This window comes from Microcaecilia unicolor, chromosome 14 (genome assembly GCF_901765095.1).
Source record: "Microcaecilia unicolor chromosome 14, aMicUni1.1, whole genome shotgun sequence".
NCBI lineage: Eukaryota > Metazoa > Chordata > Amphibia > Gymnophiona > Siphonopidae > Microcaecilia > Microcaecilia unicolor.
The window spans coordinates 9,166,826-9,183,430 of record NC_044044.1 but is presented as its reverse complement, the minus strand read 5'-3'; the positions used below and the strand labels follow the sequence as shown (position 1 = coordinate 9,183,430).

Genomic DNA, 16,605 nt, shown 5'->3' with positions numbered 1-16,605 from the left:
CCACTGTTGCTACTATTTGAGATTCTACATGGAATGTTGCTATTCCACTAGCAACATTCCATGTAGAAGTCGGCCCTTGCAGATCACCAATGTGGCCGCGCAGACTTCTGCTTCTGTGATTCTGATGTCCTGCACGTATGTGCAGGACATCAGACTCACAGAAACAGAAGCCTGTGCAGCCTTCTACATGGAATGTTGCTAATGGAATAGCAACATTCCATGTAGAATCTCCAATAGTAGCAACATTCCATATAGAATCTCCAATAGTATCTATTTTATTTTTGTTACATTTGTACCCTGCGCTTTCCCACTAATGGGAGGCTCAATGCGGCTTACATGGGGCAATGGAGGGTTAAGTGACTTGCCCAGAGTCACAAGGAGCTGCCTGTGCCTGAAGTGGGAATCGAACTCAGTTCCTCAGTTCCCCAGGACCAAAGTCCACCACCCTAACCACTAGGCCACTCCTCCTTCCTTTGCCCTTCTCCTACCCCCAACAGTTGCTGATAGCACTCTACAAATAGCTGTTTCATTTCTTTATCAATATACACCAACTGATCTGTTCTCCCTTTTATTTTTGTTATTAATTGTGCGCCTTTCCTCTCTTTCAGTTTCCCGGTCTTATTCCCAAATTGAAATAATCTTTGTTTAAGTCTAATCAGCTGAAATTCTACTGCTTCTACTTGCAGCATTGCTATCTCCTGTCTTACTTTCACCATTTGTTGCTCCCCTCTCACTGGGTTCAATTTATGTTTTTTTCTCTAGTATAACTAACTTTTCTTGTAGTTGGAATGCTTTACTTTCCCTTGTCCGTTTCTTCTTAGTGCCTCATTTAATCAGTATTCCCCCTATTACTTTGAGGGCATCCCACAAAATTCCATCTCCCATTTCCCCCAGATCGTTCTGCAGATAGGCGCGGTTTACAAAATACGCCTAAATTCATCCACACGACTAGAATTTAGGCACAGCCACTACAGCAACAAAAACCTGGTGTAAATGCCTACGCCTAACTTTAGGTGCGGAGTGAGTTATTCATTAATATTGCACATAAATATTTGGAACACCTATGACCCACCCATGCTCCTCACATAGCCATGTCCCCTTTTGGGATCCATGCAGTAGAATTTACGCAGACTATGTTATAGAATACACTTAGCGAGTAGTGCGCATAAATTCTAATTTGTGCTAATTGCTTACCATCCAATTATCGGTGCTGACTGGCTCGTTATCAAATTAAGTCATGCGCACAAATCGGCTATGCGTGCAGATTTGCGCGTGTAATTCAAGGCACCATATATAGAATCCAGGGGATAGTGCCTAATTGTGTCCCTCACATCTTTCTCCATTTCATAAGTCTAGAGGCTAGACTATTGATTAGCCTCCAGAAGGTGATCCCTCTATCGTCACTCATATTATTTAACTTCTCCCACACCGGTACATGATCAGAGAATAGTGGAGTGCTGCAGGGATCTGTACTGGGACTGGTGCTATTTAACATTTATAAATGATCTGGAGATTTGGGGAGGAACAATCGGGGAAGACCAGGCAATTAGTACTCGAGACACAGGTGGCGTTGAACTCATTGCTCCATCAACGAGCAGCAAAGTCTCAAACATATTATAAATATCAGCTATATAAGCATGGTAATAAAACGGGGAGACTGTTGGCCAATTTGTTGAGACCTAAAGCCCGCCCTCAGGGGATACTGCAAATCCAGGAGTCGAGGGGCCATTTAGTCCGTACTGATCGGGAGATTTCTCAGGTATTTCACCGTTACTATAAAGAATTATATAAAAGCCCTCCGGACTTAGGTTTGAGGGGGGACGTATATTTGGAGTCCAAGCTACTGCCCTCGATAGATGAGGGAACTAGAGGACAGTTGAATAAACAAATAAGTGTGGAAGAAGTGGAGGGGGCGATAGGGAAAAGTGCGTTGAACAAGGCACCTGGAGCTGACGGGTATAGAGCCGAGTTTTACAAACTAATGGGTACGGAGATCACAACCCCTTTGGCTGCTATGTTCAATAAAATTATAGAATTGGAATCTATGCCGCAGTCCTTAACGGTGGCACAAATAATTGTATTGCCAAAACCTGGTAGGGACCCGTTGTTGCCAGAATCTTATAGGCCGATCTCTTTGCTTAATTTTGAAGTGAAGTTGTTGGCAAAAGTTTTAGCTAATAGAATGGCTAAGGTGCTTCCGGAAATTATACATGAAGCACAGGTGGGATTCGTGAAGGGAAGATCAATCACCAAGAATTTTGACTTCTTTGGAGCAGAGATCAAAGAGAGGGATACCATCTATCCTAGTAAGTTTTGATGCAGAGAAAGCATTTGATAAGGTGAGATGGGACTTTATGTTTGAAGTATTGAGGGCATATGGCTTTGAGGGTCTCTTTGTTTCAGGAATAAGAGCATTGTATGCGGAGCCACAGGCAACAGTGTTGGTGAATGGAATGTCATCAGCGATGTTTCCAGTCCTACGGGATGCCCTCTATCGCCGCTTCTTTTTGTGCTGACGTTAGATCCCTTAATTTGAGAGATACTGACAACGGACGATATTCAGGGGGTTCGAGTTGGGGAGGGTTGTTTCAAAGTAGCGGCATTTGCTGATGACATACTGGTACATCTGGAGAGTCCTCGAAGTTCCTTGGCGGCTCTTCTGGAAATCTTTGGTGAGTATGGAGACTTTGCAGGTCTCCAATTGAATTTTGGGAAATCGGAGGCTTTACCTTCCTCAGTCCAAGTGAAGGATGAATGGAGAGAGGGTTTCCCTTTGAGGTAGGCATCAGATTCATTTCGTTATTTGGGGATTAATTTAAGCATGGATGTGACAAATTTATATCAGCTTAATGTGGGGAAACTGATTGAAGATACCAAGGAGAAGTTGGAGCAGTGGCGTTTATTGCCAATTTCTTTAATGGGTAGAATTAATATGATAAAGATGGTTCAGTTTCCAAAGTGGTTATATGTTCTTCAAATATAAATGATCTGGAAAACGGAACAATGAGTGAGGTGATTAAATTTGCAGATGACGCAAAACTATTCAAAAAGTTGTCAAAACACATGCAGATTGTGAAAATTGCAAGAAGACAATAGGAAACTGGAAGACTGGGCATCCAAATAGCAGATGAAATTTAATGTGGACAAATGAAAAGTGATACACATTGGGAAGAATAATCCGAATCATAGTACCTAATGGCCGCCTTAGGAGTCAGCACTCAAGAAAAAAGATCTAGGTGTTATTGTACACAATACGCTGAAATCTTCTGCCCAATGTGTTGCAACAGCCAAAAAAGCAAACAAGATGCTAGGAATTATTAGGAAAGGGATGCAAAATAAGGGCAAGAATATTATAATGCCTCTGTATCGCTCCATGGTGCGACCTCATCTTGAGTATTGCGTTCAATTCTGGTCGCCGTATCTCAAAAAAAAGAATTAAAAAAGGTTCAAAGAAGAGCAACCAAAATGATAAAGGGGATGGAGCTCCTCCAATATGAGGAAAGGTGAAAGAGGTTGGGGCTCTTCAGCTTGGAAAAGAGACAGATGAGGGGGGATATGACTGAGGTCTATACAATCCTGAGTGGTGTAGAACGGATAGAAGCGAATTGATTTTTCCTTTTTCAAAAAGTACAAGGACCAGGGGACACAATGAAATTACATGGAAATACTTTTAAAACAAATAGGAGGAAATATTTTTTTCAATCAAATGGATAAGCTCTGGAACTCGCTGCCAGAGGACGAGGTAGCAACGGTTAGTGCATCTGGGTTTAAAAAATGTTTGGACAATTTCCTGGAGGAAAAGTCTATAGTCTTGTTATTGAGATGGACATGGGGGAAGCCATTGCTTGCCCTGGGATTGGTAGCATGGAATTTTGCTACTAATTGGGTTTCTGCCAGTTACTTGTAACCTGGATTGGTCACTGTTGGAAGCAGGATACTGGGATAGATGGACCATTGGTCTGACCCTGTAAGGCTAATCTTATGTTCTTATCTGTGCATGGCTCAGAACTGCTCACTGAAGGAAGGCATCGGCAAAGGCGGAGGAGCCGGGAGGGAACAGACTGAGACAGTGTTGGTGCAGAACCAGTGGCAGGGTCCTGGCTGCCCGGAGACTTGCGCACCAGCACCTCTTTCAAAGAAGGGAGCTCTCCTCTCGGTGCCAGCACATCTCGGGTACCGGAGATGTTGGTGTCCCGGCATTGTGCATCAGTGAGGACTGATAGTTATGCTTCTTGGGCTTCCTCCGATGCTCAGCATCACGGGTCCTTCAGTGCCAACAAGAACGACATCGAACCTGTACATGTCCTCAGTGTCAGGTCCGATACTGACCAGTCCCGGGGCCTACTCTTAGTGCCCGATGTTCAGAGAGGTGGAGACTTCTCGATGCCGGTGCACTCCCAGCGGACGTTGACGTTTCGGCAGCCATCAAAGTTGATGCTTCCAGTGCTGATGACGATGTGCCAGCCTTTAAGGAGCCAAAAAGTCTCTCCTGTTGAGCCCACTCTGTGTCCTTAACTGCATTTTTAAACAGATAGAAGAGTTAGGCACATGGTCATGCCCAAGGCACACGATGAACCATGAGTGCGGGTCTGTCACAGAAATCACCCGATTGCACTGGGCGCACCTTCTGAAGCCACTGGGGTTCTTCTGGGAAATTGAAAAAAGAATTGCGGTCAAATTAAACTCCTCAATCGTGAACAGAAAAAGGGGAAGCATTCAAACTGAGGTTGGTGCTCCAGCCTAACCGAGCCTAGCAACTTGTGAAAAATAAAGAAACTAAGAGCCAAGAAAACTGGTAAAACTAAAGGGAAATAACAACACAATAAAGAAAAATTCTTCAAAGTAGGAGAAAAAATATTCACACGAGAAGGCATTGCGAAAGTCAGAGATATACACACTGTGAGGAGAACATGAAGATGCATCTCTCTGCTTCACGGAAAAATGAAAACTGAGGGATGGTAGGAAGGCTGAGGGGAGATATGATAGAAGTGTATAAAATAATGAGTGGAATGGATCGGGTGGATGTGAAGCGACTGTTCACGCTATCCAAAAATACTAGGACTAGAGGGCATGAGTTGAAGCTACAGTGTGGTAAATTTAAAACGAATCGGAGAAAATTTTTCTTCACCCAACGTGTAATTAGACTCTGGAATTCGTTGCCGGAGAACGTGGTACGGGCGGTTAGCTTGACGGAGTTTAAAAAGGGGTTAGATAGATTCCTAAAGGACAAGTCCATAGACCGCTATTAAATGGACTTAGAAAAATTCCGCATTTTTAGGTATAACTTGTCTGGAATGTTTTTACGTTTAGGGAGCGTGCCAGGTGCCCTTGACCTGGATTGGCCACTGTCGGTGACAGGATGCTGGGCTAGATGGACCTTTGGTCTTTCCCAGTATGGCACTACTTATGTACTTATGTACTTATTATCCGCACCATGCTCCGTCAGATGACATCACCCAGCTGTGAGAATACAACCGTCTGCTTGTCCTGAGAGAACTTATTTGTTGGTCTGCCCAATGATGGCCAGTGTTTTGCAGTAAAAAAAAAAAAAACAACAACCCAAACCCCACTGCATCAGGGAATCAACTGGACCTTTACATAACTCCTATACGTTTCCTTAGTGTAGTCCTGTGCTTGATTCATTACCAAGGCTTTTCCTTCTAATAAACTATCATTTATAGTGTGTTAACATTTTGTTTCTGGAGCACTATATAGTGAAGTACAGATTTTTTTTTTAATTACTACTACTACTACTATTTAGCATTTCTATAGCGCTACAAGGCATACGCAGCGCTGTACAAACTTCACGCCCTCATATTATTAGACTTATAAGAGTGGAGTGGAGGAGTGGCCTAGTGGTTAGGGTGGTGGACTTTGGTCCTGGGGAACTGAGGAATTGAGTTTGATTCCCGGCACAGGCAGCTCCTTGTGACTCTGAGCAATGTCACTTAACCCTCCATTGCCGCATTGAGCCTGTAATAAAAATAAAATAGATACTATTGGAGATTCTACATGGAATGTTGCTACTATTGGAGATTCTACATGGAATGTTGCTATTCCACTAGCAACATTCCATGTACAAGGCTGCGCAGGCTTCTGTTTCTGTGAGTCTGATGTCCTGCACGTATGTGCAGGACGTCAGACTCACAGAAGCAGAAGCCTGCGCGGCCACATTGGTGATCTGCAAGGGCCGACTTCTACATGGAATGTTGCTAGTGGAATAGCAACATTCCATGTAGAATCTCAAATAGTAGCAACAGTGGAGGAGTGGCCTAGTGGTTAGGGTGGTGGACTTTGGTCCTGAGGAACTGAGTTCGATTCCCACTTCAGGCACAGGCAGCTCCTTGTGACTCTGGGCAAGTCACTTAACCCTCCATTGCCCCATGTAAGCCGCATTGAGCCTGCCGTGAGTGGGAAAGCATGGGATACAAATGTAACAAAAATAAAATAGATACTATTGGAGATTCTACATGGAATGTTACTACTATTGGAGATTCTACATGGAATGTTGCTATTCCACTAGCAACATTCCATGTACAAGGCTGCGCAGGCTTCTGTTTCTGTGAGTCTGATGTCCTGCACGTATGTGCAGGACGTCAGACTCACAGAAGCAGAAGCCTGCGCGGCCACATTGGTGATCTGCAAGGGCCGACTTCTACATGGAATGTTGCTAGTGGAATAGCAACATTCCATGTAGAATCTCAAATAGTAGCAACAGTGGAGGAGTGGCCTAGTGGTTAGGGTGGTGGACTTTGGTCCTGGGGAACTGAGTTCGATTCCCGGCACAGGCAGCTCCTTGTGACTCTGGGCAATGTCACTTAACCCTCCATTGCCCGCCGCATTGAGCCTGCCATGAGTGGGAAAGCGCGGGGTACAAATGTAATAAAAAATTAAAAAAAATAATCAGCACAGTTCAGACCTGTATGAGTAGTGGACACTCATATTAGCACTGCCCACCCTCCCCAAAAATCAGTTCTGGCTACGCCACTATCCACCACATAATCGTCAGTGCTTTAAACTCCCATACTAAATTCTGTGGCGGCATGGACCTTTCCGTTGAAGGGGGCCAAGAATTAAACCTGAACTTTCCATTCTAACTTCTCTCTGCATTACCCACATTTTTTCATGATTTGTTAAGAAATGTTTCTTTTCACTAGAGGCTTTCAGGTATTGCCAGCACTGCTAATTATTTTAATGTATAAACTACCTTCTAGTGTCTGCAGTAGACACCGGCCAGAGCAGAGTACAAAGGAATGACTTACCATGAGAGCAAGGCAGGATCCTCAGCTGGTCTCCTTCCTCATACTCATCCAGACAGATAGCACACACATCATACTCGTCACCTGGTGAAGTTCCAACCCAGAAAAAACAAAGAATAAAACATCATTTTTAATAAAAAGTTGTAAAAACAGTACAGACCTGTCAAACACCAGAAAATACAAAGCATAACATTTTCACTGCAGCCACTGCTGCTACCTGACAGAGGAAATACATCATGCCATGTGACTTTAGCCCTGTCCTGGCTTTCTGATATTCTTCTCTCAATGCATTCTGGTACTTGTAGTGCTAACTTCAATAAAAGGGGAATGGATTACAAATCCAAGAACTTAATTTGTAGCCTACAAAAAAGCGGAATTGTGTGAGAGAAGGGGGCAGGAGGAAAGGCAGGGCTACGGTCTGAAGTATTTGTGGATAGTGGAGGTGGAAGCAGCAGACTCAGGAGCGTGAAAGGCTCTCAAGCACAGCACCTCTTTATATTAAAAAAAACAAACAAACTAATGTAAATTTTTCAAAATTATTTAGCTTACACAAATTAATAAACACATGACATACAACACTGCATTCTCTGTTAACATCTTCATGGTAAGTTCAAGAGTGCTTTATGACTCTTTGACTTGCATGTGTAGGTCTTGCAGATCTTCACAGATGGGTGTTATGAGATGTTTATATTTATTACGGCCTTTCAATATATATGGGAGATTAAAGAGGGGTTAGTAGCAATTGAGGTAGCTGTTTTGTTTTGTCTTTTATGTAAGTAGGTTAACGTTTTTTAAAATAAATTAATAAAAAAATCAAAGCGGTTTGCAATAAAAATGATAGATGTGAGGTGTGGCAGCGTTTGGGAAGCAGGGGGTTTGAGATCCTCCACTCTTGTACCTTCTTCACACCACCTGACTCAATATTTCCCACATCAAGTCCAAACTCAAAACCCACCTCTTTACCTCTGCTTTTGACTCCGAACTCACTTACCCTGTCCTTTGTCCTCACCTCTTTATTCCCTTACCCTTAATTGTTCTGTTTACCTGTCTTATCTAGATTGTAAGCTCTTTGAGCAGGGACTGTCTTCTGCGTATGGTGTACAGCACTGCGTACGCCTTGCAGCGCTATAGAAATGATAAGTAGATCACTCTCTCCCTCACCTTTTTCATATACCCCCCTCACACACGTTCACTCTTTCAGCTATCTTCCCTCTCCCTCGTATTCCCTAATCTTCCTACCTGCTTGTTATCCTCACTCATCTCTCACCTACTTTCTCTTTCCCGTTCTCAATCCCCAACCTGCTCACCTTTCTCCTTTGCTCTTATTCCGAAGGCTGACCTCTAGTGGTAGTATTGCAAGACTACCGCTTGAGCTCCAGGCCATCTTTATAAGGCAACCGCTAGGGGCAAGAGCAAGCAGGGATTGTTCCAGCCCAGAAGACACCCCCCTCCCACTAGACCACCAGGGATATAGGTAGGCCCTGAGGGGTGGATCTCAAAGACACCTATCATGGGGAGGCTGTCGGGGGGGTGGGGGGGAGTGGGAGGAAGGAGTTCACATACAACATCAGCTGCTACCCAGAAGCTATGCGCAGGTGCCAACTAATATTCAGTGCCAGCAACCACAAAGCAAAGTGACCAAAATTAGGATGACTTTTTATAAGGTCCTAACTGCTTGCTTAGCTATGTAAGCACTGGAACCAGGGCTTTTTTGAGGGGTACTGAGTACTGGTACCTTTTCCAGTGTCTCCTAAAATTGACCCATGGACCACAAGTTTTAATGAAAGAGCTCAGGCTCAAGACACCAATTCTGCCTTGTCATAGATTCTGTGACTGGTTGCAGGGGGCCTGGCTATTGTGGAGTGAGTCCCTCAGTGATCACCCCACCCCTGAAGGGTGGCCTGGCATTGGAGTACCGGCACCTTTTTGCTAGAAAAATTGCACTGACTGGAACTGACTATTGATGGCAACTGCACAGCTTCTGGCTCCTCCCCAACTCTACTTTTGGAACACCTTTCTCCTACCCACTTTTGGAATGGCTGGTCAGAGCCAATATTCAGTGGTACTGCCCAGTTAAATGCCGCTAAGTATCAGCGGCCAGACCACTGAGCACGATTTGGCTCCTGTCCACTTAAATTACTTCAAATAATCTACCAGACTGTGCAAGTTTGTACCATTATAGAGGTTGTCTGCTTCTGTTCCTAGAGATTCACTGAAATATACAGCTTGATCAAGGTGCCTAACATTTGCATATAAATCTAACTTTTTCTGCTACCCAGCACTGCCCTCTTATCCAAATAACCTCACCACATATCTCTCCTTCAGAATCACTCACACCTGAGTAACTATGGCCCTGCCATCTGAAAACATCCTCACACCCTGTGTAGCCTTGTCTCTGCTGTCTGACACTGCCTGATACCTGTGCAACCGTAATCACACCTCAGCAATCTTCTACAAGCCTGACCTCATAGCAACATAACCTCACCATGTCCCTGCCATCAGGCAATGCCCCTTCATTCAAGAAACCTAATAATGCACCATCCTTCCATATAAGCTTATTTCGGCAGTACTCTGTCCTCTGGTGGTGCTTCTGCTCTTCCGAAACATTTAAATATTTCTAAGCTTCTGAGGTAATTTGTAGAAGTTACATGTTCCTATCACATACACAACCCTTGAAGGGTTCTAGAGGGGAAAAATTTCATAAACAAAGTTACTTTATGTCACGTCTTAGTAGAACACTCATTCGTTCCACAGAGTTCCTGTGGTTATAGTGAAGCAGGAGACCTCTCTATATACTATATAGCTTTTGAGGTCCTTATCATACATTCTAATTTCAGTTTGAAAAGGCTGCTTTTAAGTAACGGATAAAGCAGTTCAATTTTAAGCGTCTCTAGTGACAGGGACTTTCATCATAGATATAAAACTTTTTAAAAAATCCACTCTCTCATACCATAATTAAGAAGGGAGAGAAGACACACTGACTTCTTTACAAAAATAAGCACAGAACATGCAGGCTGCAAAATTCTTGCAGCTCCCACCACCAGAACCAAGGCCCTGTGACAAACCTACATGCTAAACATGTACACTCTACATTTGTCAGTGCCTAAGACTGTTTGCTGAACATACAGTAAGCTATTAATTTTTTTTTTTTGGCAGAAGGCACTCCCATTTTATAACGAAGTACTGCTCAGTAAATGAGGACAATGCAGAAAGCTACTGTAGACAGAAGCACACGTTACTGGCCGCATGATGCAGAAAGGGGTTCACCATTGCAACTAACTCGTATGGTAGACAACGGTTTCCTCTTGGAGGAATTCTGTGCAAAGTTTTTGAAAATTCGGTGTTGTTTATTTGTAGTGTTTTTGCACAGAATTTCCCCATTCTAAGGACCGAAATTTCCTCCTTTTTCCCTCTTCAAGCTCCAGCCTCCCCGATAACACAACTTAGCCTGCCCACCCTCCCCAATGGCACATTCATGTTTCTCTGCCCCCTCCCTTCATTGTGGAGGAGTGGCCTAGTGGTTAGGGTGGTGGACTTTGGTCCTGAGGAACTGAGTTCGATTCCCGGCACAGGCAGCTCCTTGTGACTCTGGGCAAGTCACTTAACCCTCCATTGCCCACCGCATAGAGCCTGCCATGAATGGGAAAGCGCGGGGTACAAATGTAACAAAAAAAAAAAAAAAAAGTGTACTCCTGGAGATGACTCTCTCTCTCCTACACAGAGATTTAGGGCAAGATGCATCAATCAAACGTAAAAGAATCTAAAACGTAAAAGAACTTACCGAATTTGAAAAAACGAAGAATGCACTAAAATAAACACCTCAGAAATGTTCGGTGCGGTATTCAAAGGTCGGATGCATGAAAGTTTCGCTAATCTGGTGCAATCCCCCGTAGCGGAGTAGGAAACACATGCGCACAGATTCAGTCGGAAAGCACACGGTATCGGCGTGGCTAATGTGCGCATGTGACCTCATAGGCGTGCGTCCACGGCGTGTAAGAATCGCGTCGCTGCAATGTTTGTTTTTGCGATCACAGGGCTACTGGCGAGTACTGCCTCCAGCTTGATTTTTCGTTGGTTTTTCTGCTTGCAATTTTCCATCGTGTGTGCCACGTTGCTTCATCCTTTTTGTTTGCATAAAAATTGTTGGCCAGTACACAAAGGGTCATTAGTGAAATGTTTTAACACGCACATACAAATGTCACTATACTACTACTACTACTATTTAGCATTACTATAGCACTACAAGGCGTACGCAGCGCTGCACAAACATAGAAGAAAGTTCCTGCTCAAAGAGCTTACAATCTAATAGACAAAAAATAAATAAAGTAAGCAAATCAAATCAATTAATGTGTACAGGAATGAGGAGAAGAGGGTAGGTGGAGGCGAGTGGTTACAAGTGGTTACGAATCTTGCATGGAATCTTGTCACTCTTTACGATTCCAGAATCTTGCCATTCTTTGGGGTTCTACATGAAATGTTGATACTCCTTGAGATTACTACTACTAGTATGCATTTTTATAGCGCTACAAGGCGTACGCAGCGCTGAACAAGCATAGAAGAAAGACAGTCCCTGCTCAAAGAGCTTACAATCTTAATAGACAAAAAATAAAGTAATCAAATCAATTAATGTGTACAAGAAGGAGGAGAGGAGGGTAGGTGGAGGCGAGTGGTTACGAGTCAAAAGCAATGTTAAAGAGTACTGCCAATACTTACGGATCTGAGGTATGAGCAACACTTATTAAATAGCCGTTGCACTATTTTCCACCCTCTGTCCATCCTCAGGATGTTGCGTTTTTTCCCTGGACGGGGGAAAAGGCGTTTTTCATTTATGGTGAACAGCTGCGCCAACCACTGCACATCCATATCCGAGAAGTTTGGTTTTCTTCCCCGTGCAGCCATTTGTCCGCTGTGTGTCATTAGTAGTACTAGTAGTACTGTGCACACTGACGTACCCACACATATATAGCGCGTCAAAACATTGCACGCACTACATAAACATGTTATGACATGCTTTATGACAGCCGGGCAGCCCCAAGAGGTACAGACCTCTCGTTAGCTTTCCCATTGTTTTCCAGCGTTAGGGCAAGCAGTAAACTTTGATGCATCTCATTTCAATAGAGTTTCTACACAATTTGCTCATCTGCATCCCGTTTTCGTTTGCTGCTACCGTGGTCGGAAATTGGGCATTAATGCATGCCAGGGTAGGAAAACTGTTCGTTAAAGGCCCGTTAAAGCCTCATTCAGTTTAGTGCATCTTGCCCTCGTGGCAGGGATTGGGAGGAGGAGGAGGAGAAGTGAATCACTGTGCATTGGGTCACGTCTGCTTATGTGAACCGCGGGACCCCCACAGTTCATATAAACACTCTGGTCTAGAGGGGAGGGTGGGGTGGGGTGGGGGGTGAAAAGAAAACCATGTTAGACTATGATAATGAACACAGATGACAATTGCTTTTGTAGATTCATTTGTGAAAGCTTTATTTCTGTATTGGTTTGTCAATAAAAATGTTGAAACATAAGCACTCTGGTCTAAGCTGGCAGAGGAGGACGAAGTGAGCCGATGTGCAGCAGTTCACTTCCTCCTCCTCCTGTGCAGGGAGGGGGTAGAGAGACCTGATATTCTGTGTGTGTGTGTGTGTGGGGGGGGGGGGGGGGGGGGGTTCTGTGCACATTCTGCACAGAGTTGCACAGAATTCCCCTAGGAGCAATGGGTGCACACTATATTAAAATGAACGGTAAAGAGGCCGTTTGCTATTCCTCTGCAATGCACAGAAGTAAACTTGGGATGTCAACGGACGAGAAAATTGTCACCAGATCCAGGGTGCACAGGATTGGTTGACAGGGTTTAATGGCTCTTTTTTTTCAACAATTAGGATTGCCTACAACTTTAAAAGACAAAACGGTGGGGATTAACATATACAAAATTACAAATCTGAATAGTCTCCTGGGCGCAATCGTACAGCAAGAAATGTCTGGGTTGATGGGTATGCAGTGAGAATCTTACTATGTGTTGTATTATCTGTCATCCACATTACCAGAGATTGGTTCTGTACAATTGAAATGTACTATGCTGTATACGATGTGCTATGTACTTGAATCTGTGTTTTAAGTATTAATAAAGACTTCATGAAAATTTCAAAGACAAAACGGGAGGTAACAGCAATGTGCACATGTCCGAACAAAAAAACAAAAAGTGCCAGTATACATCTGTGCATGAACTAGAAGGTTGCTCTGTGCATTAATATCAGCCCCACAAAAATTTCATGAGCAAGAAATGTTTGTAAAGCTAAGTCCAGTTAACGCACATGTGTGTGCCAGCAGGTTTGCTTTCTTTGAACTTGTACACAATGAAGGCCTCCTTACCGCAGAACGCATGTGTCGACAGAATTTTCCCTAATTAGTGCGCAATTTCTGAGTGCACTCAATTTGTGTCTCATTCGCTTACTGCACTGCCATTGGTGAATGACTCTACTGAATAGCTTTCTGCGATGTTCTGTTTCAGAGAGAAAAGTTTTGCCCCCGAGATATGAGAATTAAAAGGCAGAGAATAATATACATAGGGGAGGGAAGGCCTAATGAAAATAGTAAAGGGCTGAGTCATTTTATCTCCCTGCAGCTCAGTTCTAATCCCCAGATCTGCCAATGACCCTCTGCCTAAGGTGACAAAAAGATTCAGTGGTGACCTTAAATCCTGTTTAAGGCTGCACTGCTAGCTGGCTCATTCCTCTCCACTGCATGAAGCTCACTGAGGGATTTCTCTTGAGATAAGCAATTGTATACGGGAAGAAAGCAACTATGAATCTTACAACATGCATACAGAGGAAGTCTCCATTACATAGGTCACTGTAACAGAACATTCCTGCCTATGAATCAGAAAGGAGGTGGCTCAGCCCTATCACCTACCCAGTACAGAGGGGAGGAGAGAGTCCTGCAAAGTTGCTGCAGGGCAGAAGAGAAAAATACATTTTTGCTTTCATTACAGCTGCTCACAGTTCTTTAAAGAAAAATGACAATTAGCAATTCCTCTTAGTGGCTAGAACACTAAAAAACACACAGAAAAACAGAAGTGCCTTCAGTCCTCCTGCTGGGAGGGCGGGAGACAGGAAGCTGCGAGGGGACCTGGGGTTGCAGGGACCAACTCCTTATAAGGTAAATATCAGCTCCCTGAGCCCTGCTCATTTCCTGTTTCTTTACCCCATCCTCCTCTCTGCAGTACTTTCTGTAATATCTACCTCCTTAACCCTTTCTTCACCTCCAAACTATAGCAAAGCAAACCTTTTCTTCAGTTTGCTCATATTTCTAGATGTGCTCAGATTCTACCTGTGCACATCTAGATTAGTTTCAGCCTTAATTCCATCACAAAACTACTCTGTGGCCTCCATGACATGCTTGGCTCTGTATCCTACTCGTATACCAACCATTAACAAAACAGGGCAAAACTGGGGAGGGAAAGGGGTTAGTGCCAAAAGAGAGATCCCCTTGGTGAAGCAGAGAGAGATCACTGAGCTACAGCTTCAGAAACACACTCCAATATGTCTAATGCCAGCTCTGACCTTTAGTCTATTCTCCAAGTTTCAACAGAACTGTAGAGACCTCAAGAGATTTGTTTGGTGATCAGGTCAACTGAACAGGCCTAGAGTACTGACAAGGATAATAAAATAAACTCTTCCACATAAGAATGAGTATCAGCATCTGAGGAAGAAACAGCAGCTGGTGCAGTCAGGTGGGTTATATCCTGTGACCAGGTCATAACGTTACTAGATACAACATCTGAACCCAAATATTGTATTTCTGTTCTGGCAATTCTTTCTACTTTATGTATTACTTTGACAGTACACAAGCTGCCATGCCAGGAAAATATCTCGAATATTGTTAAAAACAGAGTACAGTAAGTTATTACAGGCATGCAACTTTTATGCCCCCCCCCAAAAGGCAAAACATTGGAATTAAAAATAATAATAATAATAATGAGCCCTACAAATAAGATTTAATGGTGTTCCATTCTCCTTTTCTCAGGAATCTGTTATGTAAACTGCCTTGCTCTGCATACCAGGAAGGAGGTGTATCAAATTCAATAAACCATAAACCAACAGATTAAAATCTACTGAGAAACCAGTGAACTGATATTTTCAGGAATGCCAACTGTGGAGCTGCTTTAACACCGTGATCATAAAAATTTCCACCGAGTACACCTACAGAATTATGCGATTGTGTGTGCGCATAATTTTCTACATAATTAACATTTGCGTGCAAAATCACAACAGAAAAAGGCAGCCCAATCTTCTGTGCAGGCATAGCGGGAGCAAACAGATGTGATGGCAGTCATTCAAAGCCAATCAGTCGGCCACATGTTCCCACTGGACAAAAGAGGAGGGGCTAGCATAACGGTACAGACAGAGTCAGTTGGAGACCTGTTAGCACACAGCAGGAAAACAGCACGGAGCTTGCACGCGCTCCCACTGAGTTGACAGTACAGTCAGAGCAGAGTTACCTGGGAAGATTGCTACACTCTTTTGGCCTCCTGGGAGAACAGCTGGATTGGCCTACATGGTATGCTTGAACCAGAGGGAGGAGGGGATCAATTTACAGGGAAAGAGAAAAGCCTGGAAATGACTGGGTGGTAGTGGTGGTAGGGGGGTTCTCCTGGACATAAAAAGGGTCAGGATCCTCACGGGGTTAAAAAGCAAGGGATGTCTCAAGGGGAGGCACAGAGGATCTGATGAAGAAAGAGAGAAAAGTACAGGGCCTGATGCGGGAGAGGAGAAATCCCTGGAGGAAGGGCAGACAGGGGTAAATTCTATAAAAGCACAAATATTTATATGCCAGTTATACAAGTAAATGATTACAACTGTGGCATATATACATGTAAATGCAAAAAATCCACTTGTAAATTTTATTATTAGGATTTATTTACCGCATTTTTGAAGGAATTCACTCAAGGCGGTGTACAGTAAGAATAGATCAAGCATGAGCAGTAGGCAATTAGAGCAGTAAAAATATTCAAACAATACAAAGTATACTTGCAATGACAACACAATATGTACTAGAACATTATAATTGGTAGTGAGGGGTAAGGCAAAGTTGTAACGTATAAATGAGTAAGAAAGTAGGAAGAATTCGAGAGTAAGGTGATTGATTTGAAGAAAGTTGCACGTGAGGTCAGAGAGATGGTTAAATATTATCTCAGCTAGGGTAGGAATGGATAAACATGTCCCGCTGCAGTATGTCCAGCCCGAGTCAATCCTTGTGTATGTGAGTGAGACTAACAAGTTAGTTACTTCTTCCATTAAAGGCTTGGTTGAAGAGCCAAGCTTTCACCTGCTTCCTGAAGCAGAGGTAGTCTTGTGTT

At 43.5% G+C, this 16,605-nt stretch overlaps 1 protein-coding gene across 6 annotated transcripts in view; it reads right to left on the bottom strand.

The window, feature by feature from the left end:
* The window catches only part of RNF167 (ring finger protein 167), a 108,120-nt gene that overhangs the window by 11,546 nt on the left and 79,969 nt on the right, over positions 1-16,605 (bottom strand). For all 6 annotated transcript variants that reach the window (XM_030187145.1, XM_030187141.1, XM_030187143.1 and 3 more), the window contains exon 10: positions 7,263-7,345. In XM_030187145.1, the coding sequence (XP_030043005.1) occupies positions 7,263-7,345 (83 nt within the window). The remainder of the gene's footprint in view (positions 1-7,262; positions 7,346-16,605) is intronic.